The sequence below is a fragment of the Ovis canadensis genome, chromosome 1 (assembly GCF_042477335.2).
Source record: "Ovis canadensis isolate MfBH-ARS-UI-01 breed Bighorn chromosome 1, ARS-UI_OviCan_v2, whole genome shotgun sequence".
NCBI lineage: Eukaryota > Metazoa > Chordata > Mammalia > Artiodactyla > Bovidae > Ovis > Ovis canadensis.
Window position 1 is genome coordinate 229,153,653 of NC_091245.1, and position 26,035 is coordinate 229,179,687.

The 26,035-nt window shown below is 39.0% G+C and overlaps 1 protein-coding gene and 1 pseudogene across 2 annotated transcripts in view; both read left to right on the forward strand.

Annotated features, from left to right (window-relative positions):
* SPTSSB (serine palmitoyltransferase small subunit B) overlaps positions 1-8,142 on the forward strand; it is a 30,810-nt gene extending 22,668 nt beyond the window's left edge. The window contains exons 4-5 of one of the 2 annotated variants that reach the window (XM_069560978.1): positions 4,990-5,130; positions 7,146-8,142. In XM_069560978.1, the coding sequence (XP_069417079.1) occupies positions 5,079-5,130; positions 7,146-7,408 (315 nt within the window). In that variant the 5' untranslated portion in view covers positions 4,990-5,078 and the 3' untranslated portion in view covers positions 7,409-8,142. The remainder of the gene's footprint in view (positions 1-4,989; positions 5,131-7,145) is intronic. The other variant, XM_069560987.1, reaches the window with a different exon arrangement.
* A 9,290-nt stretch (positions 8,143-17,432) lies between these two features.
* Positions 17,433-18,831, forward strand: LOC138429614 (MAD2L1-binding protein pseudogene; annotated as a pseudogene).
* Positions 18,832-26,035: the final 7,204 nt, after the last annotated feature.

Sequence of the window (26,035 nt, forward strand, 5' to 3'; positions counted from 1 at the left end):
ACAATTTTTCTGTTTTTGCCTGTTTCTGATGACCTTGAGAATTTTAAGTGCTAAGAATTTTAAGGGCAGGCTTTTTGTTAGAGGCTCTTCTGTTGAAAATTTGCCAGGTGCTTTTCTCATGATTAGACTGAGGCTGTGAGTTTGGGAGAGGAAGACAGTAGAATAGTGCTATTTTCACGCCATGATATCATGGATACATACTGTCAGCCTGAGTTATCACTGTTGATAGTGGCCTTGATCAGCTGACTGAGCTTATCAGTCTCCTCCTCTGTAAATTTACTCGCTTTTATCACCACTTTTCACACTGTAGTCTTTGGAAGGAAATCACTCTGCTCCTTCTCTAAATGAATTAGTTAATTAAAGGAAGGCTTCAACTTGAGTCAGTCATATTGAGCTCTTTCTAAAGAAAGCTACTTCCAAGTACAGACACAATCTCTTTTTAGATACAGCATCTCCCTCTGCGGCAGCAGGCAGGATATTTTTCCCACTTCTCAGGTTTTCAGGTTCCAAATATGAAGCACAGAAAAAGCTGAGTGATTGATGTAGAATTCCAAAATAAGTTGGGAAGGAGCTAGCCCATGATCAAGTGTAGATCCTTCTGACTTTTCTCTTTAGCCCCAGATTCTGACATTTTAGAAGGAGATTTAAACCAAAATGTGTTTTTGGTGGTTTCCCACCTAAGGAGGGAAGATTCATTTTTAGCCAATGTTTAGAAAGGAAAATCCCTTTCTTAGAAAATCCAATCATTTGGAGTCCTTTCTTTAGGCAGAGGAGGGCTACAGGATCAAGTCTTTTGCAGTATTCCCAAGGTAAACACCACCCTGACAAATCATCAAGTACTCATCTTTCACTGTGGTTGCCTAACTTTTTACCGCTTCCATTCCCATGGAGAGGGCCAAAACCAAAAAGCCTCCTGAGCAAGCCCAGCCTCTACTTTCGTCCCCACCCTGAAGGTTCCTTTAACAGTGTTCTCATTTTGTGACTCATGTATTACATGGGTTTATGAGAGCATATGGGTTTTTTTTTTTAATTGCTCTATTTATTCTAACCTTCTTCTCTGCTCAGGCCAGAAGAAAGTTTTGTCCCTGGCTCATGTGGATCCCACATCCCAGGACTTTTCCCTCTCATTGTGAGAGACGAGATTAAAACTTACCTTTCCTCACTGTATACAATCTAGTGAGAGAAAAATCACTCAGTGATCATATTCAGAAATAAAAAAAAATCATTTGGAAATTAAAAATAGCCACTAACTCTCCAATTAGTTATGATATAACTTCTTAGCGGAATTCCAAGTCCTGTTTTCTACTGTCACTGTGTCCCCATTCATTCCCTGGGTTCCCTGCAGGAATCTCTCTCTCCCTCTGGTTCCCGAGACTCTCTTAATCATTCTCTAATAATCTTTCTCCCAGCTTTTTCTCCCCTCAACTTGGCAAAACTCTACTTTGGCTCTTTTATCCATGCTAAGTTGTACACTGCTAATAGGAACCTTGGCTTTTGCCAGTTCCCAGTAATATCTGCAATAAGTGGGCATTCAGACTTTATATGACTGGAAGAGAATCTGGGGTTTCAGGAGTCTTGAGTAAGAGAAGAGTAGAATCTGGGGAAATTGAGAGAAGGTGGGGCTGAAGTTCTTCCAGATACCTACACACTTGATACCAATGTCCTTGCTCAACTTTGAATCTTTGAAGATAACAGAAACCCTCCACTGGAATGTCTACTTCCTTCATCCAACATCAGTTCACAAAACACAGGGCATTCACCACCTGGAATAATCTAGTCACTTTAATTCGGTTTGACAAACCAATTTGACATCAAGCAGTTTAATATCCATTTAATGTTTAGCCTCATAGGCTTGACCCTTTTCTTTAAAATTAATGACTGGGTCTAGGGGATTCTATAGTCCATCCAGCCACTAACATTCTAGGATTCCACTTTAGCTACTTAACACATGGTAAATATTGTCTAAAATGCATATATGTGGACTATATCCAGCTAAATTATAATTATCATTCTGGGGAACAGTGGCCATGATTGTCTCAGTCACTATGGAATCTCCAGTTCCTAGTGCACTTACCAGGATGGTAGTAAATAAAAAGGAAGGTAGAAAGAGAGGAAAGTCTGTCTCTGGTTAGATTCCATCTTCCTATCTATGTACTTCTTCCATATACAAATCCCTTTACTTGATGTTTTGCTTGCATTTTTGCTAATCCTCACAGCAACCTTAAACAGAAAGGATTATTATTTCCATTTACAGATGAGGAACTTGAGGTCCAGAATAATTAAATAACTGTGCCAAGGTTACATGCCCAGCAAGTAGAGGAATCAGAACTTGAGCCAGTGCTTAGGCTTAGTCACATATACATACATCTATATGCATATATGTATATATACATATATTTACACACACACATATAAATACACACAGAAATTGAATCACTGCTATACACCTGAAACTAACACAACATTGACAACTATACTTCCATTAAAAGAAAGAAACATTAAAAATCAAACAATGGCCCAGAGAAAGCTTTTCCTCTGGCCTCACAATCCATCCCTCCAGGCAACAGTGCTGGCCTTTGTCCCACCCCCATTTTTTACCAAGCACTTCACTGACTTTGTGTCCTGCATGGCCTCCCAGTCCTCCCCACTCAGCTGAAGGCATTACGCACAGCTTCAGCTGCTTGAGCCAGACCCATCTAGGCCACTGTACTACTGAACGCATACCACCATGTGCTTAGGCAGTGTCACCTTTGAATGCACAACCTCCTTAAACATTTAAGAGGGTTTTAAAAAATCATCAAGTTTAGAGGAAAAATTAAAAGAAGGAGGAGGAAGAGAAAAAACGAACTACTTGCTCCCTCTTTTCCATATACAGGAATCATCTTTTAAAAAACACATAATTAAAAACAAGGAGATGCATAGTATGCTTAAATAGAGTAAGCATTTTATGTCTTTGTTTAGCGTTACTAGGATATGCCATCAGGTCTTTAAGGACAAGTTAATTTCACACTTCACAGTGAAAATTAAGACATTAAGATGTTTGCTGTTATCTAGTTCTAGGTTGGGCTCTCCTGGTGGCTCAGTGATAAAGAATCCTGCCAATGCAGGAGATGCAGAAGGTGCGAGTTCAATTCCTGGTGAAGAAGATCCCCTAGAGAAGGAAATGGCAACCTACTCCAGTATCCTTGCCTAGGAAATCCCATCGACAGAGGAACCTGGCAGGCTATAGATCGTGGGGTCACAAAAGAGTTGAACACAATTTAGCAACTAAACAACAACAATAACATTTCCAGGTTACCTGTGGATAATTAATTTCATGCCATTTTTGTCAGCTTATTTCCCAAATTCAGCCTATTTTCCTAGCTTGCTTCTTAGCATTTTCCACGCCCTTTCCCCTCATTTGGTGCTCATTCCTGGCCCTCATCACTGCATGTTTGCTACGTGGTCCAGTTTGCTGCTGCCAAGAAGAGCATCTTCTATCTGCAATGCCATTTTGGAATAGATTCCTTTTGAAGCTGTTACTACTCAGAAAAAACCACATAGCAGTATTCAAAGTGCAGTTGTTTAATGAATGAATGAATTCTCCTTCCCACATTACTCATCTTAAATTGTCTAAAGTGGTTTTCTTAAATCTTGCATGTTGTCCCATAGGAAATTTAAAAATAGACTCAATAGGAAGGAAAAACATATTAACTAAGCAAATCTAGAATCTAAATATAGTGTATATTCTAACAATAGGTTATAGCAGATGGTTTACCAATAATAACCAACTCTCTTCTCACCTTTTCATGACCAACAGTAAATAGATAATCTTTAAAACTGCATCTCATTAATAAGGGGGAAAAGAACCAAAGGAAAGGGGGACATCAATGCTTTTTATTGACTCTCCTACTTTGTGAGACTGGAATGAAATGGGACCATAAAAGCATGTCAGAGGTGACAACTGAGAGGGCTGGGAAATGATCCAGGGCACTGTAGAAATGGGTGAGAATAAAAAAATTCAATCTTATCCTTTAAATTGTTAGCAATATGTAACCAAGGCTTTACCAGGTATCCAGCTTTGGTGTGATGCATGTTGGTATGCATTAGAGCTGTTGTTTCCTTGATTGTTTGACTTTAACAGCTAAAAACAGTGAACACTGATCACCTCAGGGTTTCTGTGGCTTAGAAATTTGGGCACAAGTTAGCTTAGTGCCTCGGCTCAGGATCCCTCACAAGGGTACAATCAAGGTGTCCACTGGGGCTACTCAAGCAAGAAATTTAATTTTTTAAGAGAAACCAATGGCTAGGCAATTAATTAGTACATTTTTAAAAGCTAAAATGTATAGGGAAGAAAGCCAATGATTTTCTAAAAGAGTGATTTATCTCATTTATAAAAGTAAAAAGAGTAATTGAAAATATTTTAAACAGATTTTCAGTAAATGGTTGATTCTGAATGACTAATTCCTATGGGAGGGCAGAGGCATAGATTTACTGAAAATTCAAAAGCATTTCAACTTGGCTTTAGAATACAGGGAAGGCAACACGTCTAATAAACTTAAAGCCTCATCCTCTCAAACCCACTACAGCATTCCCGTATTAAAAACCTCTTGAGCCCCCTCACTCATAGGTTCAAGCTTAGAGTGTATGGCCTCACTCTGGTCATTTCCTCTTCTTCAGTTTTCTCATACTCCCAGTCTCCCTCCCCAGATCTCTGTGCTCCATTCACTGCCCCACCCAATCACCTATCAAACTCCTTCCATCCTCTAACTTTTGAACAAACACAAGTTGATTCTTCTGTCTTGACCATGCTCCCCACCTGACTTATCTGTTAGACTCACAATCATCTCTTGGATTTTACCTCAAATATCTCTTCCTCACAGACATATTCAGGCTGGATTAATTTTCCCACAGCCCCTTTATACATTGCTCCTGTCCTTTAGGGTGTAATGTAGTTGATAATTATATATTTATATATATTGTTTGATTGCTACTTGTGTTCACAACCAGATCAAGCTTCTTAAGGAGAAGATCTGGGCTTCCCTGAGCCATCATTCTCCCATCTTCACCCAGCACAGTCTGGAGCTTCATACCTATGAATGGACTCTCACGTTCCTGGTCACTTACCTGGCACCACCCTAAACTGTCTAGGTAATGAAGAGGGAGCAAGTATGGGTATCCATGAATGAAATTCTTAAAAATCAAATTTAGTTTGAAACATACAGTAGTCTAATGAAACAGCCTAAAAGCTCAAATAGTCATATCTCCTAATTTTCTCTGTGAGTCTATCAATGGAAAGTCTTGGTTGCTTGGATAATATTATTCACTAAAATTATCACTCCTTCTGTCACTCATTTTCTCTAAGACCTTTCTCTGCAACTAGAGTTAGGGATGAAGAACACTGGAGGAAACTCCTCACTGAAGTCCAGATGCCAGGGCAATGCTTTTATATCCAATTACTTAGTTCCCAACTCCAGCTTCTAGAAAAGATGAGAGGCTCACTTTTCTTTTCATAGGAAAGTAAAAACAACTTCAGTTTGTATTATCTACTTATTTGGATTATTCTGACCATTATTACAAATAATCATGACCTAGTAACACAAAAGCTTTCCCATTTTAAGTTTTTGTGGAAATTATCCTTATCAGAAAGGGGTACTTATTATCAAAGCCAAGGTACTGAAAGTCAGCAATAGCCAACTGTATCCCACTTAGGTCCAGACTATGAGTCCTCTCTATTTTAAGTTAGTTACATGTTATTCATTCATTTACTTATTTGTTCAGCAAGTATTCACTGATGACTGTCTCTATGCTAGGCCTTAGGATCATGAGAATCTCCCCGTAACCTGAGGAGTCCACGGTCTTATGCAGCAAAAATATTTTGCTTTTACTCAAATGAGGATCAAAGAAAAGAGAGATACGTTCATGTCAGAACATAGGAATGATCTTCAAAAGATGTAACTGTGATTTTAATAGTAAAAGTCATCAAGGTGGGCTTAGATGATGTGGCACCATGATATTCTTAGGAGTAAGGAGAACAAGCACAGGTCAGCTTGTATCTACAAGGACACCCACCATGTCTATGAGTGTCTGATGGCCTTCCTTCTAGGAAGTTTTAACTGTGATCCTATCTGAGGGCCAACAAAACATTTTTTTGGCTTTCATAAGTTCTCTACCCCCAAACCAAATGAACACCCAAAGGTACACTTTCGGCTTCCCCTTTGTTTCCGAGGTTCTAAGACCAACCACATCAAGTGCCCCACTAGAAAGACTCACAGGACTCAGCATATATTCACACTCACAGCTAAGGTTTATTGTAGCAAAATGATAAACAACAGGATCAGCAAGGAAGAGAGACATGGGCAGAGTCTGAAGAAATTCATTTATAGGCTTCAGATGTTCACTCCTTCCCATGAGTGGACACCCAGAGCGTGCCTCTTTCTTTACCAACAAAAAGTACCGTGATAACATGTCAAGTTTCTGCCCAGGGCAGCCCATTAGAGACTCAGCACCAAGATTTTTATTGGAGCTGGTTATATGGATACTCTCTGCCTGGCAATTACAAAAATTCCAGGCTCCCAGAATAAAGCAGGTGTTCACCATAAATTACAGTGTTTACACAGTCTAGGCATGGTGAATCATCCTTATCCATTAGGGAATGAAGAGAACATTCCAAAAACCAAGTTCCCAGATGCCAGCCAGGGGCCCTTCTAAAGATAGCAGCCTCAGGCTTGCTATATTAACTCTTTCCTGCATACTATTTTTTAAACTTCTTTTTCCAAAATACAGTTGTAGGAAAATTCATAGAAAATTCATGTTTATTTCTCTCGATGTACAGGGCTAAAGAAAATGTGGTTAGCCTCAATTGTAAATACTACTATCACTAGAATTATTACTAGTATTAATGATTTTTAGATAAATATTACTGTTAATAATATTGCTATTAATTCTAGCAGTAATTATTAGTAGTAATGACAATATTATTAATTCTATGATTAACATGCTGTATATTATGTCCATGTAATATTCCTATTAGTAATTCACTCAATGATCATTCAGTTCACTAACCTTTGAAAATTTTTAACATGCTGAGATCATGAAAATCTAAGGTGATTCTGTGTTCAGTGCCTTATTTATGTTTTGTTCTAATCTGTTACCTTTTTTAACAGGACAGACTTTCTGCAGCTTTAAGGAACCAGCCATGGATTTCAAGCGTGTGAAGGACTATTTATCCTGGCTCTACTATCAATATCAAATCATTAGCTGCTGTGCTGTCTTGGAGCCTTGGGAGCAATCTATGTTCAATACCATCATACTAACCATCTTTGCTATGGTAGTGTACACCGCCTATGTTTTTATCCCAATCCACATTCGCCTGGCTTGGGAATTTTTCTCCAAAATGTGTGGCTATCACAGTACAATTTCTAATTGATCTTTTCTGCATTCTGCAAACTGGCATTGCATATGTGTATGTTGCTTCCAACGCATTGATTTAGGTGAATACTGTGGCTTCTTTCACTGTCTAACCTGAAAAGCTCTCCCCTCTCTATGCAGTCTTAGATCCTGCCTGAAATTTGAGATAAATGTCTCTTTAGGTTCTTTTGTACACACCATGTTGTGCATCAGACCATGGATAACACAATGACCTGACCTCACGTACCATATTCTTTCAACTTAAATCTATGAGTTTAGATTTTGTTTTTAATTGGTAAATTGCCTATAAGCTTTTTCTGGAAAGTAGGCTCATAAGAGATCTATCAGAATCATATTGAAAATGCTCCCTTGATACCTATTCTATAGTTAAGGATATGTTTTTTAAAAATTCGTTCATAAGCTACAGTCAAAGTATCCTATCTTTGTTTACAATATACAAAAAGATCTGAGTAAATTATATGGACCCCTAAAGTCTTATTTTCTAGTAACCTGCTAATACCTAAAATTCTTTTCCTTCAAGTGCAAAAGAATTGAAGGCATTGGTTGAAGGCAATTAACTCCTTTCAGACATGGTTCATGAATTGTTTCAAATGTCTCTAAAAGTCTGGCTTTGTAACAGTTTAAAAGCAACAATGTTGATTTTTGATAACCCAGTAAGTATTATAATACAAAATAATTTTAAGCATAAGAAAAAATATATAATCAAAATAAATTCAGATATTGTGATTGTGATGCTGCCTTGCCTTGCATGATGCTGGGGGGAAAAAGAGACAAGAAATTGCATCCTTTCTGTGCTTTCACTCAGTGGAGAGGGGGGTAGGGATCATATATTGGGCTACTGGAAGAAAAGCTAATAAATAGGCTGGAAGTAATATTCTACCAGCAGGAATTCGACAGCTTCAGTTAAATGCTTTGATATAGTGGCTCCTTTGCAGAGCAAAAACAAGATTTATCAAATTTCCTTCAAAGTGTTTATCTTAGAAACAAATACAAGTTTTTAATTATACTGTTGAGTCAAATATGAATGCCAAAGAACAAACCTTGCAGTTTTCCTTTCCTCTCAATAAATATTAATGTTAGTAAATATGGAGGGTAAAAATATAAATAGTTTTTGGACAATATTTGCACCTTTCTTTGTGTTATGAAAGAAAATCTCAAGGAGAGCTAGAGAGAAAGATATTTGGCATGCCAAATTACCTTGCATGTTTGTTAAAAAACAAAAACATGTTTTGAAGATAAAACAGATCTGAACATGTATTTGTTGATTTTTCAAAATAAAATTAGGTTTAATTTTATAAATAAAATATCCACCTCCAGATTTGCTTTTTCCTATTGCACTCAATATCTAGATACTTACATCCATACTTCTATGCAAACATCATTTCTTACTAATCCAAGGTAGCAACTGATCTTAAGATGGTAAGGTAAGACTACATTTATCAAGAGTCTTCTACATGGCAGACATGTTTTATATGTTCAAATAGGTATTAAGGTCTCCCAGTTACAGATAAGGAACCTAGAACCTAGAAAAAGTACATTTCTTGTTTAAGGTCCTTTAACTACTTGTGGCAAAGCCAGGAAACAAATCTAGGTCAGGACCATACTGAGCCCTGAAATATTTGCCACGTAGAAGCCCATGGGAGGACAGTGTGAGCAAATGAAAGTTAATTGGCTGAGGGTCCCTGACATGCTAGAAAGCAGAATGTCATCAATAAAAGGGGTGAGGGGCTGAGGATATAGCCAAGATCAGAAGAACAACAAGCCCAGATCTCAGCTCTGCTTCTACTGCTCATGCAGCGCTGTGTTCACCATTTTTATGTTGTCCAAGCCCATGGGCCTGTTTTAAAAGAACGCTTTCCCTTTTAAATATTTCACAGAGGATTCTCAGTTAAGCATAAACTTGGATGCATTCCCAGTTCACAATGATTCAACCCCTTATATACATGGACCCCTGCTAAGTACTCTTGGAATTCAATCACTGACCTTCTTAAATGCATTGACCTTCTTAAAATCCTCCTTCTAAAAATAAGAATTAAAATAAATGTGAATAGACACAGTAAAGCTTAATAAAGGATATTGCGAAGCACTGCCCCAGGATGTCACTTCAAAGGTAAGCATTTCCTCTGAGCAATCAAAATAATAAATGCAGGGTCCAAAAGATATAATCGACCGTAGTTTGAAAAAAAAACTATGTGCATGCAGAAGGAAGAAAGCTCTACCTGCTCTTCTCTGTCAATTTTGCAGACTAGGCAGAGATGCTCTTTACCTTGACAATAGTTAGCCTAAATAAGCAATACTTTTTATATGTTTTCCTTTGCTTCTATAATGTGTATATTTCAATGGTATGTACAGAACTTAAAAAAAAAAAAAAAAAGCTAAGAGTTCCAGTGGGCTTGCATTTGTCACTCACTGAACTAGGAATATAAAATATTCCTTCATTGGTATTGGCCAAGTCAACAATTGTTTCTGCCTACTTGTGCAACAACAAACATAAAAGGCCAAGAAATCAGGCAGTTTTAACTTTGAGATAGCACTGGTTGGTCTTTATTAACAAGCCATGCATGCAAAAAGAAAAAAAATCTCTATTCTACATTCTCTACTTCTTTCTTGTTCCATCAGATACTAATATATCTGGATCTTCTCACTATTCAAGCATGTGCCCCTGAAAGGCAGGAAATTTGTCCTTATTTCTCATTTTTCTGGCCTCCTCAGTTTTCTAGCCCAATGCCCGGTACAGAGCTAAACAGATACACGTAGTACGGAACATAACATAGTTCTCCATACCCTGTGTCCACACAGAAACAAGGAAGTGTAGTGTTTGTGTTGAGTCACCTTAGGACATACAACTTCTATTTACCAAAGGGTAAATTTTTCATTTACCCATTCATTCAACAAATGTATTAAAAGTCAACCATGTGTTGATGGGTAGATAGAGGAATGGAGAGATGGATAAACACATGATGAAGAAAGTACACAGAAACTAGGGGTTAGGTATTCAGGTGTTCGTTATAAAGTTCTCTATCGTATATGCTTGAAGTTTTTTATTTCAAAAATGCTGTGTGAAAAGTCCATCATGTCCATTTTTGCAATTGCCACTAGGAACCAAAGATGAACAAGACAGAAATATCCCTGAATTTATGAATCATACAATCTGGGCAAAATGATATAATAAAAAATAAGCAAATGAACTATTTTCAAATTATTGTAAAGTCTTTCGAAAGAAACAGCAGAGTGCTGGAGAGAAAACAAGACGATAGGAGAGAGGGGACTGCATTAGAGGAATTCAGACTTCTCTCAGGGCAAGTCTTTCAGCAGGTGAGCAATGTGGGGTGGGAGGTCATTTACACTCTAAGATGAGGACACTGGCTGTTGTTGCATGTGAGAAGATGGAATGAGTCTGAGCAGGTGGAGCCAACACAGATGAGAGCCAGACTAAAATGGTGGCATCAGAGACACAGTGTAATGTGATGTAGTTTTTGGAGCTATAAAAGTCAACAAATAATAACATCAACATATCTTGCTTATGGGTTGGAGCAAAGGAGTAATTTCATTAAATACATGAAGTATTTTTTTAAATCATCTAAAGGAAACTTCCTCCTCATTTTGGGAAAGTTATTTGCAGAGCGATTAGCTGCCCTAAAGAAAGGATATAGTCTTTTTGAGAGGTCCAAGGAAACAAATTTCATATATTTTCTGCCGGGGTCCAGCCCCGGTAGATCCAGGGTAATTCGAAGTGGGGACAGAGTCAGCGAGGAAAAACTTATTTATTTAGAAATATAAAGAGAGATTAGGAAAGAATAGTATAGTAGGAAAATTAGCGGAGAAAAGATGCTGAATAACTTGGTTTACATGGAAAACCAATAAAATTCCAAGACAAGGAACTTGCACCATCTACATAGGCCACCGGCGCCCACTTGAATAGCAAAGGGTGCCCCGCCTTGAGCTCCCTCTTGTGTGGGTCTTAGAAACCAGGGCAAATAAGTATACATGGTGAGCCTCCATGCTCCAGATGGGAATTCAGCCAGAAAAGTGACAAAAGAACAACATGGGGGAGCCAAGCATTGGTGGCAGACCCACAACTTTATTTTCAAAAGTAGCTTATATACCCCAAGTTGTACATAAAGAAATAATGGAATATGCAGAGTTATGCAGGGGCAGCAGTCCTGACCCTTATTGAGACCAGGCTTTCCTCTTGCATACCTTCCCGTATACAAAAGGTCCCAGGTGGTTTTACATCATCTTCTGGCCAAGGGGCCTGTTAACATTTTTATGGCTATTTTCCTAGATAAATGTCTATCAACCAGAAAACTCTTTTTCCCTTGAAGTGTTTTTTCTTTAATCTGCATCACCCTCAAAGTACTAAATAAAGTTACATTCCTGTAGAACAAAGGTGCAGTGGGTTATAACAAAGAAAGTACTTAACTCAAAGATCTAATGTTGCTAATACCAGGTCTACTACCTGTTTTTTCTGCATGCCAACTATATCTACAAATAAAAGATATGAAAACTTGGCAACAAGTACTGGCTCAACAAATGAAACCCTTAATCAGTCCTATTCTAATGATTTTTGACTCCTCAGAAGCCCCTACATTCCTAGAATGTTGTAAGTGTCCTGTGCCTCTCATGGTTGGGAGGCTGTGAACAATCACATGTGGCTGGATGAGCCTGTCAGGCAAGCTACAGAACTTTCAGAGGAGTTTGTAAGTTGAAACACTCTTGTCACACCCAGGAATTTATTAACTGGAGCTCTAAGTTAACTCCTTCTCAGAGAGAGGTGGTGGGGGACAGCCCCTCATAAAGTCAGAGGTGTAGATGACAGCATAAAGCAGTAAAGTAGGCAGGCTCTGGTTTTGGAGGTAGATGCTCGGGAACAGGGGTTCCCCTGAGGCTCAATCCTGCCTTTGCGTATGCTGAGCCTCCTTCCTCATGACCTTTGCCACAGGCAGAGTTCCTCACGCTGGCTACCAACATTTTCACCTACTTTTTGTAGCATTTGAAGCTTCACTGTATCTCATCAAGAGTCCTTACACTTCTGATTGAAAGGAAAGACTACAATTTTCCACCATGAAATAGAATGTTATTCTCTAGGTACATTGCATCATCGAAGTTGACTAACCAAAACACCAGTAAGCATCACTATTCCTGCAGATTAAATTGAACCAACACTAAATTCTAGAGCTTGAAAAGGCTTTGAGAGCAGACTTCAGGGTTTGGGTTCTCTTTGATTCATTCTTGAATTATTATGTTGATAATAATGAATGTGATAGTACTGAGGAGATTTAATGGTGGAGTTAGCAAGGAAGAGAGGACCAATTTTTTATTTCAATTATTTTCTTGGAGATTATAAGAAAAGAGAAGGCAAAAGGAGTTCCAAAATAAAATTACAGTTGCTTTTACTGTAAGGCCAAAGTCTATTTTTATAGCAATGATGATGTATTCCATTGATAATATTCATACTCCTAATCATTTCCATATGAAATTTAAAATTCAAATTGCTCCTTTTTATTGTTGAATTTCTACTTCTAACAGAGGTAACACTTAACCCAGATGTCTGATTGTGGGGCAGAGGGAGACTGCAAAATGGAGGCGAGAGACCCCTATGCCCCACCTTCCATCCTCTGCTGGCACAGCCATCCCCACACACAGCAGGTGAGTTCCTTGGGTGGCACCATCTACATCACTAGGGAAGCACTGATTGGAGAGAGGCTCATGTCACTCAGCATGGATTGCCACTCAGTGATGACACTGGACTGGAGAAAAGGAAGAGGAGAGAAAATGCGGGAGAGTAGTGAAGAGGGAAAAGGAAAAGGAAGAAGCATTATCCTTTTGTTTTCAGAGCTTACATGGGAAGGCCTCACTTCTTAAACAGCATATTAAAAAGCAGAGACATCACTTTGCCAACAAAGGTCCATCTAGTCAAAGCTATGGTTTTTCCAGTAGTTATGTATGGATGTGAGAGTTGGATTATAAAGAAAGCTGAGCACCAAAGAATTGATGCTTTCGAAGTGACAGCAAGGAGATCAAACTAGTCCAATACTAAAGGAAACCAACCCTGAATAATCATTGGAAGTCCTGATGCTGAAACTGAAGCTCCGATACTTTGGCCACCTGATGCGAAGAGCTGGCTCATTGGAAAGCACCTGGATGCTGGGAAAGATTGAGGGCAGGGGAAAAAGGGGGTGACAGAGAATGAGATGGCTGGATGGCATCACTGATCCAATGGACATGAGTTTGAGCAAACTCCAAGAGATAGTGAAGGACAGGGAAGCCTGGCATGCTGCAGTTGATGGGGTCGCAAAGAGTCAGACATGACGTAGTGACTGAACAGCAATACTTCCAAGTAAATTGCAATGCTGCTCCTCTGTCCTTATCTCTCCAAGAACTACCCTAATCTTTTATTTTTTTTCTAACATAAGTCATAACTAAATGCTTCACATCTGGTTCATATTAATATTTCAGTTTCTTTAGTTAAAATAACTCAATTTTACCCAGTGTTAAAACCTGAATAATCAGGCAACTGATCTCTCCTTTATCCAGTGGGTCTTTGATCTTCCTTCTCTTACAGCCTGGCTTATAAGGTTCTCTCTGCCTCACCTCATCTCCACCCCCACTCCATCACTATTTTTCAAGGTTAGCTCTTCATTAGAAAATCAGAGTGGAGTAAAGTGTCTCCAGTGACTTTTCCAGTTGAAAAGTCTACAGTCTATGAAAGTCCAGCTTCAGCTTCCTGAAGCTTTGGTTATTGACAAGCGTCTGACCTCTCTCTGAAATCCTATGGCCTTCCTAACCCCAGCATTAACCCTCATTGTTATGGAAATAATATAGCCTACAAATGAATAATTATACAAAATCCCAAAGAGCAATCAATCTGTCTTTTACCTGAGGCTGAGGTGAGAAAATCTATTCATTCAATGCACAGTGGGTTTATGGGAGAGGCCTCTCTGGGGGCTTCAGCTCGCATTTCAGTAGCCACACCTAATCCATACCCCATCCTCCCAGTCTCCCATAGCCCCTCAGTCCTTTTAACCTCCTCCTAGCCCTCACCCTGTCAAGTATTATATGTAACCCCAGGAAGGTTTTACTGTCATTCACTGCAATCTCAGTTGTCACCACCAGGTGGGAGAAAAATGAGGAATCAGAGGTGAGGAAGTACAGCTCTAAGCAGAATTAAAAAAAAGAGGGAAGGGGGTTCATGCCCTGCTCTAGCCAATAGACAAAAGATCCAAAAAAATCAGCTGTTGAATATTATCTTCTGTTAGTTTATCTCTTGCACCTCATACAAAGGCAGTACCATCCTCCCCACCCAAGTTACATTTTCATGAACCATAGAAAGTACCTGGCTCCAAAGGAGGGAAGAAGAAAAGTCCATTGCCCAAATATGCATATTTTGTGCCTCTCCTATGATATTTTCCACAAAATTATCCAGCTGTCATTTCTGGAGAGTAGAGACTGTACTTTTTTGCCCCATGTATTCTTGCAAAAGTTCATTAAGTGAATTTAATTGATGAATAAGTCATTTTTACGAATCCATGTTAGGAAGCATAGAGTCATATTCCAGATATGATTTGTCATTATAAATTGTATTGAATGACTTATCTATAAGGAGAGTTTCCAAACTGTGAACAAGTAGGTGATGGTTTTGAGAAATTGTTCCCCATCCTCTGTATTTTCCTACCTGTTGCTCCTTCTCTCCACTCCTACATTAATTCTCACAGCAATCCCTACACAAGAGTTGTTTAAAAGGAGGATCAAAAAGAAAAAAAGCTAATTGATTACATTTGCTCCCCAAGGACCACATCATTGCTTCATGTTTTAGGCTAAACATTAGAATCATCTGGGAGCTTTGAAAACCACCACCACCTGGCCCCACCCAAAAAACTAATTCACAATCCCTAGAACAGGCCCCCAGCATGGGAGGGCTAAAAGTCCCCAGGTGAATCTAATATTCAGCAAAGATTGAGAACCACTTTACCAGGGTTTCAGTAATGCTAATTAAATCACTCACATTCAGCTTAGAGCCAGACACTCCACTTACTTTCTCCCATTTGCCAGGTTCCCTGAACATGTCTATGATATGGTCAAGTCTCTACTGTTGGTCTAGATTCACTCTTGACTGTAACAAACACCACTTCCCTACAGTTCTTTAGTAAAAGTACTTAACACTCCCATAAGGGCTTGAAGTGCTAAATCATTAAGAATATCACACTCTCTGCTGGATATTGTTCCATGTAATGATGTCTTCAATCATTTCATCATGCATCATTTAAAAGCTGTAAAATATCACAATTTATGCTTATAGGCACAAAGCTCTAAGTATCCTCAGTCTGCTGTTGATGAGCCTGGTGGAGCTTTTCAATTTGCAACCTGAGTACAAGATCATGTCACAATAATTTGGTTAAGCCAGACAGATAGTGCCATCAGCACTGCTGCAGAGCAAGCAAGGCTTATGAATTTCACTACAATGGTGTCAGGCATCTCCTGGATGAATGAGTGTATCATGCTTTCTATTGTTTTTAATTATTTGCATCTACATGTCTTTAATAAATACGTGATATTGTCAAAATCAGAAACAAACAGAGACCAGCCTGGAAAATTCCCTGAGCAGAAAAAATCAGTTCAATCATACAAGCAAAGCTTAATTTATTTTATTTTACAAGACCGACTTGACCTGGGTCATTTCTTGCTTATGCCTCTGAAAATCAAAAGCAAAACTTACAACTGTTTCCCCAAGCAGATTATGCAGCAACCACTAACCCAGTTCCCTAACATTTAACAAAATTCTAATATTATAACCAATCATGGTGAAGAATAAAAAGGCACTGTCTTTCCAATGAATAATTTGTTTTTTAGCAATACACTTTAAGCCTTATTCCATGTTTTGATTTGAGGGCTCCTGGTATGTGAACCATCTTTGTGATGTGAGCACAATAAACTTTTACTGATTACCGGTTCAATGATTCATTGGTTTTACTTCTGTTACTGATGAACTTTTGACAACACATCTACACAAATGCATATACACATACATACACATGTATTTTATATATATGTATATTTAACCATTTATTAATAAAATTACATCAATGTACTTGGTGTCAGAAGCCATTCTAATTAGGAACTAAGCTAACCAACTGATGTTAGGAAAATAAATACCATTATATATGATGGAATGACAAATATCAACCAAAGAGTAGAAAAGTCCAAGTTCCAGTTCTCACTCTGACTGGCTGTATAACACTTGGGCAAGTCACTTAACTTCTTCAGACTCTAAGTCTCTCTGTGGTGAAACAAGGACTCACCAGGGAATGCCGTATGTGGTTTTATCTTTTTGCTTCCTCCAATCATTGGCAGGGAGATGCATTCTAAGGTTGCATCTTCTCACTGGAAAGAATATCATTATCAATATATCAGAATTTGTCATGAGCTCAGGAGTAGGGAAGCGGAGTGTAAGTTCCACTGGGCCAAATCCCGAAGGATTACTTTCCCAGACCACTGCAGTGAATAGAGACTAGTAGGAATAAAATGAAAACAACTATTTATATCACCTTAACCACTACTTTTTATAGCCTTATAAAAGTGTGTTCCTAAATCCTGGTAAAAAGTTGTCTTTATCCAACTCACTTATCCTTGAGCTCCATCTCAAATTCTACCTGTTTACTAGACCAACCACATGCCAGAATAATAATTGGCGATACTTCAGTAGCATTTACAATGTGTCAAGCAGTGCTATAAGCATTTTGTACATATAATTCATTAAATTCTCACAGCAACCCTCTTGGGTAGATACTATTTATTCCTATTCTACAGGTGGAGAAAGGTGAGGCACAGGTTAAGTGATTTGCTCAAGATTACAGTCAGTGAGAGAGCTCAAGTGTGAACCAAGGCAGTCTGCTCTAAAGAAATGTGTTTAACCATTGGATGAAATGGTACCTTCTGAATATCCAGGTCAACCATCCCCTATACCATACTTTTTTTTGCATTCTATCATTTTCTGGTTGTGTGAGTACAGGAGATCTATTAATATGGAAAGCACTCTGAGACTGAGACATAATTTTACAGAGGGTGAGCATACATTCTGGTTTTCTGACTCTGTGTCTTTGGAAGGAGGTGGGGAAATTCAGAGAAGCCTTCCTACGTGAAGTGATGCCTGAGTCACTGAGTTATTTAGGGATAAATACCAATTAGTCATGTTAAAATTGGGAGTTAGGATCAGTTTGTTCTCTAATAAAAAGATTCTCCCTTGCCAATTGTTCATATTATTTGGACTCCAGAATACATCCTTTTGTAAATGAAGTTGACTATCCCTTCCCCAAATTCAGAGAAAACACTAAATTACCTGTAAAAAAAGTTCAGTCCTAGGGTAGTAACGTTACCCCCCAGAAGCTGGAAGTGCAGACCCGGGAGAGGACGTGGTGAAGAAGAAATCTCTAGCCACTGCTGAGGAGAGCAGCAGGAAATGCTAATATGTCCTGGCAGAACTGGAGAGTGTCCTTGGACACGTAGAGGGTCTTTTTGCCTGAACATTAGCACAAGTGCTGATGCTCCTTGGGGGCAATGCCCGAAGTTCCAAGGAGTTCTATTGTAATCAATAGAAATTGATTAAGGGCCAGATGAAGAACTCAGGCAGTGCTTTATTGGGACTCATGCTGCTTCAAAGGGAGACAAAATGAAGAACAGGTGCCCTTGCTCACACTCTCCAAGGAAGGCATGCTGGTTCCTTAAATGGGGGGAGGGGAGAGGCGGATAGGCAGGTCAGGCTAGAAGGGTGGCTTAAGTGGTCTGCTCACCCTCTTGGTAGCGCTGTGTGCAGGTATCATGGATAGGACCCTGCTTTTGCTCTCAGCACATCAGAAAGCTTAGTTGGTTTGTGGCATTTTGTATTTGATTGTTCATAATTTGCCCTACCTCCCCATGAGCATAGTTATGTTTATGTTCTGTTTGCAGGAGATATGTGTCGAAGTACAAATGCAAGCCCTCCAGGAAAGAGTCCCAGGTCCCAGCCTGTCTCAGTCCTACCACCTTGACTTGTCCTGCTTGACCATCAATAGCATGGACCCAAGATGAAGCACAGCAGCTTGTTTGCGCCGACTCTTGCGAGCCATTTTCCTTGTGGATGCCTTCAGTGAGCTGCAGCAACTCTGCTCATGGGCACCATGATAACAGCACAGGGCAACTGTGACTGTGGAGATTGGTCTGGACCCAAGCTCAGCTAGAGAGTGCCCAGCCAGGGTCACAAATTGACCTTGTTCTGTAGATGACCCTCCATCCCAACCACAGCTTGGAAAGATTACATTTGGCTCCAGGCACTAGTGACACTAAAAGTCTTCCATGACTGAATTGGAATGCTTCTTAATCATGAACACAATGGCTAAATTATCTTTTCTCTGGTGGCACCAAGTGACTCATCTTTTGTTTGGAGCTGGTTACTTCCTCGTGAGAGGAAGTTTCTGTCCTTCTGGTTGCCTGCCTGTCTCTCTTCCTCAGACTTCCTGGTGGGCTGATGGTATGGTTAGGGCTGTAATACTGTCATAGAACATCTTTTTGAATCAAAGACTAATTTTCCCAGAGAGTGTGGAGTTGAGTATTTCTATTCGAGGTAGGAAAGCAAACATGGACCCATAAATAGACACTCATATGCTCCTTTTCTCCTATTTTCTGTGGCTTTTCATAATTTTTACCAGGGACATAATGTGGGTATGACTCATGAACCTAAATATAATGCGAATGGATTCATAGTAACTTTTCCTGAAACTAAAAAAAGTCAGTCCCATCATAATCATGGTAGCTTACTTTACATGTGTAAAGTTTTAAAAGGTCACTTCCAGGTGATGTCCTTGGGTTGTTAGAAAGGGAGGGAAAGATTTAATGAAACTCTTGATTCCAAAAAATTAGGAATTTTTTTGGCTCCAAGAAAAATTTGGAGCCAAACATTTCAGGACACAAGAGAGTGAGGGAAAGTTTCTTCTTACAGTCAAGACTTCAGACTCTCCAATAAATCAAAGGTAATGAGCTGGTAACTCCATGAGGATGTGAGGGAAAAGATGCTACATTTTGGTGAGTTTCAGACAAATAAAAATTGATTCTACTTATACTCTGAGACCTAGTTTAGGGAGGATTGGGCTAATAGGAAAGCATGCTAATCAGAGAAAGAATAAGAGGGAACCACATTGGACTTCATCTTTATTTCTGGTTTGGTGATCATGACTTTAACAGTTATATATTTTCAAATTTATTACAATAATGAATAATTTTCAACCTGACCACAACAGTGCCTTATTCCATAGCCAAGCAGAGATACGAGCCTTGTAAGACACATTTACCTGAATGCATTGAGAAATTCAGAGAAGAAAGGCAGGAAGGACACTTTTCACTTCTCCAAAGCCACACCAGGATGGCTCTGAGTTAATTACCATAAGAGGACACTCAAACCCAGCTCAAAAGTCTATCTGCTTTAATGATGATCATATATCCAGGAAACTTGAAGGTGCCTGCCTGCCAGGTGATGGGCAAAGGGGAAAAATTTCAGGAGGGTGGGAGCCTAACTCTTCCACAGACAAAAATCTACTTATAAACAAGAAACCAGTCAGAGGTGATTTCAGTTTACCATCAGCATCTGGGCAAAAGGGAAAATAATCAGGAGCTAGGAGAACAGAAAGAGGGAGTCCAGACTGAAGTGAGAAAATTCAGCACCCCTGGAGTAGGAATACTGCCCAAACCTCCCCAGTTCCCAGCACTGGTAAGGGGTATCTGAAGGTTCTAAATTCCAGAGAGGTTGAGGAGTGGGGGATGTTTGGTCAAACTGATCCAGTGTCCAGTGCCAAACACCAGCTCCACCACTTTTGGAGCACATTCTTGGATCCATTTCTGACTTTGAAAAGGTACCGCTCATGAGTGAAAACATTTAGGAGGGCAGCAGAACAAGTCTCCACCTGAAGTCATCTAACATCAGTGTCCACAATCAAAGTGGCCCTAAAAGTAACAGCAAACCCAGTGTGCCCATTTGCATCAGTTCAGTTCAGTTCAGTCACGCAGTCATGTCTGACTATTTGCAACTCCATGGACTGCAGCACGCCAGGCCTCCCTGTCCATCACCAACTCCCAGAGTTTACTCAAACTCATGTCCATTGAGTCTGTTATACTATCCAACAACCTCACCCTCTGTCGTCCCCTTTCCTCCCACCTTCAATCTTTCCCAGCATCAGGGTATTTTCCAGTGAGTCAATTCTTCACACCACATTGCCAAAGGATTGGAGTTTCAGCTTCAACATCAGTCCTTCCAATCTATATTCAGGACCGATTTCCTTTCGGATGGACTGGTTGGATCTCCTTGCAGTCCAAGGAACTCTCAAGAGTCTTCTTCAACACCGCAGTTCAAAAGCATCAATTCTTCGATGCTCAGCTTTCTTTATAGTCCAACTCTCACATCCATACATGACTACTGGAAAAACCATAGCCTTGATTAGACGGACCTTTGTTGGCAAAGTAATGTCTCTGCTTTTGAATATGGTATCTAGGCTGGTCATAACTTTTCTTACAAGGAGTAAGCGTCTTTTAATTTCATGGCTGCAGTCACCATGCAGTGATTTTGGAGCCAAAAAAATAAAGTCTGCCACTGTTTCCAGTATTTCCCCGTCTATTTGCCATGAAGTGATGGGACCAGATGCCATGATCTTCGTTTTCTGAATGTTGAGCTTTAAGCCAACTTTTTCACTCTCCTCCTTCACTTTCATCAAAAGGCTCTTTAGTTCTTCTTCACTTTCTGCCATAAGGGTGGTGTCATCTGCATATCTGAGGTTATTGATATTTCTCCTGGCAATCTTGATTCCAGCCCAGCATTTCTCATGATGTAATCTGCATATCAGCTAAATAAGCATGATAACAATATACAGCCTTGATGTACTCCTTTCCCTATTTGGAGCTACATGTCCAGTTCTAACTGTTGCTTCCTGACCTGCATACAGATTTCTCAAGAGGCAGGTCAGGTGGTCTGGTATTCCCATCTCTTTCAGAAATTTCCAGTTTATTGTGATCCACACAAAGGCTTTGGCATAGTCAATAAAGGGGAAATAGATGCTTTTCTGGAACTCTCTTGATTTTTCCATGATCCAGTGGATGTTGGCTATTTGATCTCTGGTTCCTCTGCCTTTTCTAAAACCAGCTTGAACATCTGGAAGTTCATGGTTCACGTATTGTTGTGAGAATTTTGAGCCTGGCTTGGAGAATTTTGAGCATTACTTTATAGCGTGTGAGATGAGTGCAGTTGTGCAGTAGCTTGAGCATTTCTTTGGCATTGCCTTTCTTAGGGATTGGAATGAAAACTGACCTTTGCCAGTCCTGTGGCCACTGCTGAGTTTTCCAAATTTGCTGGCATATTGAGTGCAGCACTTTCACAGCATCATCTTTGGGGATTTGAAATAGCTCAACTGGTATTCCATCACTTCCACTAGCTTTGTTCATAGTGATGCTTTCTAAGGCCCACTTGACTTCACATTCCAGGATGTCTGGCTCTAAGTGAGTAATCACACCATCATGATTATCTGTGTCATTTTTTGTACAGTTCTTCTGTGTATTCTTGCCACCTCTTCTTAATATCTTCTGCTTCTGTTAGGTCCATACCATTTCTGTCCTTTATTGAGCCCATATTTGCATGAAATATTTCCTTGGTATTTCTAATTTTCTTGAAGAGTCTTTCCCATTCTATTGTTTTCCTCTATTTCTTTGCAATGATCACTGAGGAAGGCTTTCTTATCTCTCCTTGATATTCTTTGGAACTCTGCATTCAGATGCTTATATCCTTCCTTTTCACTTCTCTTTTCATGCCTATTTGTAAGGCCTCCTCAGACAGCCATTTTGCTTTTTTGCATTTCTCTTTCTTGGGGATGGCCTTGCTCCCTGTCTCCTATACAATGTCATGAACCTCCATTCATAGTTCATCAGGCACTCTCTATCAGATCTAGTCCCTTAAATCTATTTCTTACTTCCACTGTATAATCATAAGGGATTTGCATATTTCTCTGCAAATTGGAACATTTTTCATGAAGATGTCATGGCCTTTCCTCTGTTAATTTGTTTAGCAGAGCTTTTGTTCACAGGACAAAGTTGAACTGGAGCACCACCTTATTTGAATGATCACTGTTTCCCATACTAGAATGCTTTCTTTCCTGTAGCAGTTTTTCATAAGTGTGACATGATTTATTTAATGTGAATTCTCCCTTCAGACAATAGTGCCAAGAGTGAAGGAACTGTGACTGCTTTTGTCCACTTTTGTATCATCATCACCTGAAGTGCTATCTGCTACCAAGGAGCCCTCAGTAAATGTTTGCTGGAGAGTTAATATCCACTCAATAAGTCACGAGGACTATAATAGAAATATATATTTGAAGTACCCATTCCAGTGCCTGGTAAATGAATCAATATTTTCTCAGTAGAGTGAACAAGTGGAGATTTTACTGCACTAGTTCTTGGTGCCCACTCTGGTTACCTTCCTATTGTACAACTTTCTTTCATTACACACTTTTCAAATGAGTGCTCAATGCTTCTATTTCCTCTCTAGTTACTGTCCAGCTTCTGCCCTTTCCACTTCACTGAAATAATCCCCTCAAATCTGTTTCAAATCCAAACAATTGGCAAACTCTCTCCTCCTTGAAACTCTCTCTTGGTCTCTGTGACAACACTACAGACTCTCCAACTTTTCCAGTACTTTCTCTGTTTCTATCACTGACTCTCAACTTTCTCCTGTTCTCTCAGTGAGAGTATCAATGGGACTCACACCTTGATCACCTGCCCTTTTTTATTTTTTCATTAAAATTGGACTCAGTCATTCTTAGATATCACTTACTACTTCTTGCTAATGACAAAAAATTTCACATCTTTCCTATTTTGCCTGAGCTACTAATATAATCTTATACTCCCCAAACCTTGGGGAAATTGTACCTCCTTTGTGCTCCTAGAATCTTTTCATCCTCCCTACAAACATAGCATGTATGTCTGTCTCTACCAGATTCCCTAAGGATAAGCGCCATATCACAGGTTTGTTTTAATCTTCAACACCTCACATTAAATCCTAGCACAAAGCAAGTAATTGTTTGTTGAATGAATGAATGTTGATAAAACTATAATTAAAACATTTCCATCTGAATCTCTTGCAGTTTCTCAAACTTTATATCAAAATGATATCCTTTTCCCCTAAATTCCTTTGCCTCCTGATTTTCCTGTTGTCAGCGGTAGTGGTATCCACCCATCTGAGACTAAAAGCTTCATGTCCTCTGTGACTCCTTTCTATTTCCCTCACATCTTATATTCATCAAATCTTAATGTTTCCTATGATATTCTATGCCATATCCATTCCCCATCCCCAATATCAACATGCAAACCTAGCATGGTTTCAGGTCCCATCTGGGTTAGTACAACAGCCTCCCTATTCCCAAACATGGAAAGGCTCTCTATTATTTGCAGCAGACCTGTACTCTAATATCCTTGACCTGCTTTTCAGGAATCTCCATAATCCAACCTCCCCTCTTCCCCTACTACTGCTTACTGATCCAACCTCAGGTCAGTATCCACTGCCCACTCTAGGTAGGCTGTCCCTGTCATTGACCACCCCAGGGTGGTTTGTTCTCTCTCTCTATGAAATCTTTTCCTCCTCTACCATCTGTGGATTTCTGCCCACAATTTAAGACTGAGAATAATTTATTTTTAACAGCTTAATGGAGATTACCTTTGATATATAATTATATATATATATATTTAAGATATATAAATTGATGTATTAATACTCAAATAATTTTGTGTGCAGGAAACTTACACTGACCATTCCTGTCCCTAACCCCTTCTCCTCCAACAGTGCTTAAATCCTGTACCAGGATCTCATTCAGAGCTTCATTTAAGGTTTTGCCCTGATTTCTCAGTGTTCACCTTGTTTCTTCAAAGATGTTGTGAGCTAATAAGTTTAATAGAGGACAGCAGCTATGTTCTGAGTTCTCAGCAAGTGGTAAGTAGACACTTGATGATTGATTAATTTTATTAGATTTAGATACAACTGTGACTCATTTAAAAGATGAGATACAGTCCCTCAAAGCAGATTACCATAGGTAACTAGGAGAATCAAAACTCATTTTGTCTTCCTGTAAAGTTGGAAATGAGTTCTTAACAGAAAAAAATTATATGCTCAGAATTTTAAAAAATAACATTTAAAAAAAACACAATTTTTAAATCACACTTGCCAAGGAATAGCAAGATATTTTGATGGAGAATGAGAAAGGGAATACAAAATAAAATCAGTAAAATTCCTCATGCAAACTACAATATACTGATGTTTTCAAAGAACTTTATCAACATGCCTGATCCTCTAAAGTTAGGCCTAAAGATTTCAACTGTTTCTTCCCTTCTCAAGAAGACAAAATCTCTGTCCTGTCTTTATTTTTTTTAAACTTTCTATTTTGAAATAATTCAAAAATTTCAAAAGTAGTACAGTTTCCATATAACCTTTACTTACTGTCTTCTGATGTTAACATGTTGTATAACCTTAGCACAAGTATCAAAACCAGGAAATTAATATACCAATATTCAGTCAATACAGTTGACAACTATAGATCTTATTTGAATTTCTCCAGTATTTCCCTTAATGTCCTTTTGCTGTTCCAGGATCAATTCAGGATCCAACATTGCATTTGACTGTCTCCCTAATCGCCTCCAACCTGTGATAATTTCTCAGTCTTTCCTTGTCTTTTATGACCTTTAAACAGTAGTAGATGGGTATTGTGTAGAATATCACTCAATTTGGGTTTAAGTGATGTTATCTCATGATTAAACAGAAGTGTACACTTTTTTTTGACAAGATATCTGCAAAAGTGATCTTGTGTAATTCTCAGTATATTATATAAAAGGGGTAGGAAATACTGTTATGTCTCAGTACCAGTGACATTGACCTTGACCATTTGGATTTCTTCATTGCAAATTACTGTTACAAGTTATCATTTTTCCCTAGGGAGAGACAGTTTTGCAATTTTGCTAATATCCTATTTAGAAACAGCTTTCAACAACTGATTTTATCCATCAGTAGATCTTGCCTGCAATAATTATTACTGTGGTATTTGCCTAATGATGGCTTGTATTTCCCTCATTCCTACTATATTTATTATTGGAATTCAGTAAAGAGGAATGTTTCCTAATATAGTATTGATTTATGTTCCTCAGCAGATGTCTAGTATGGAGAGCACAGCCCTGGGAACCTTGGAGATCCTAGTCGAGTAAGAGTGCGGTGCCATTGCCTTCGCCAAGTCTAGTAATAGCTCTGCTCTGATAACCTTTATCAACTTGGGAATGTGTCTGTTTTGTACTTCCAAGCCAAAGAAAATAGCCCAAAGGATGTTTTTTTAGAAAAAAGAAGTAAGAGGAGGAGGAGAGGAGAAAGGGAAAGAGGAAAAGGAGAGAGAGGGGGGAAAAAGGTAAATTAACTTTTTGTGTCTTTTTCTTAACTACCAGGAATTTCGAAAACAAGGAGCATTTTAAAGGGACATTTAAATGAGATATTCTCATATTGAATTGCAAGGAAAGATCTAGAAACAAAAACACATGTCTGGCACTAGTGCCTCCTGGATGAGTTACACAGCAGGATAATACATTT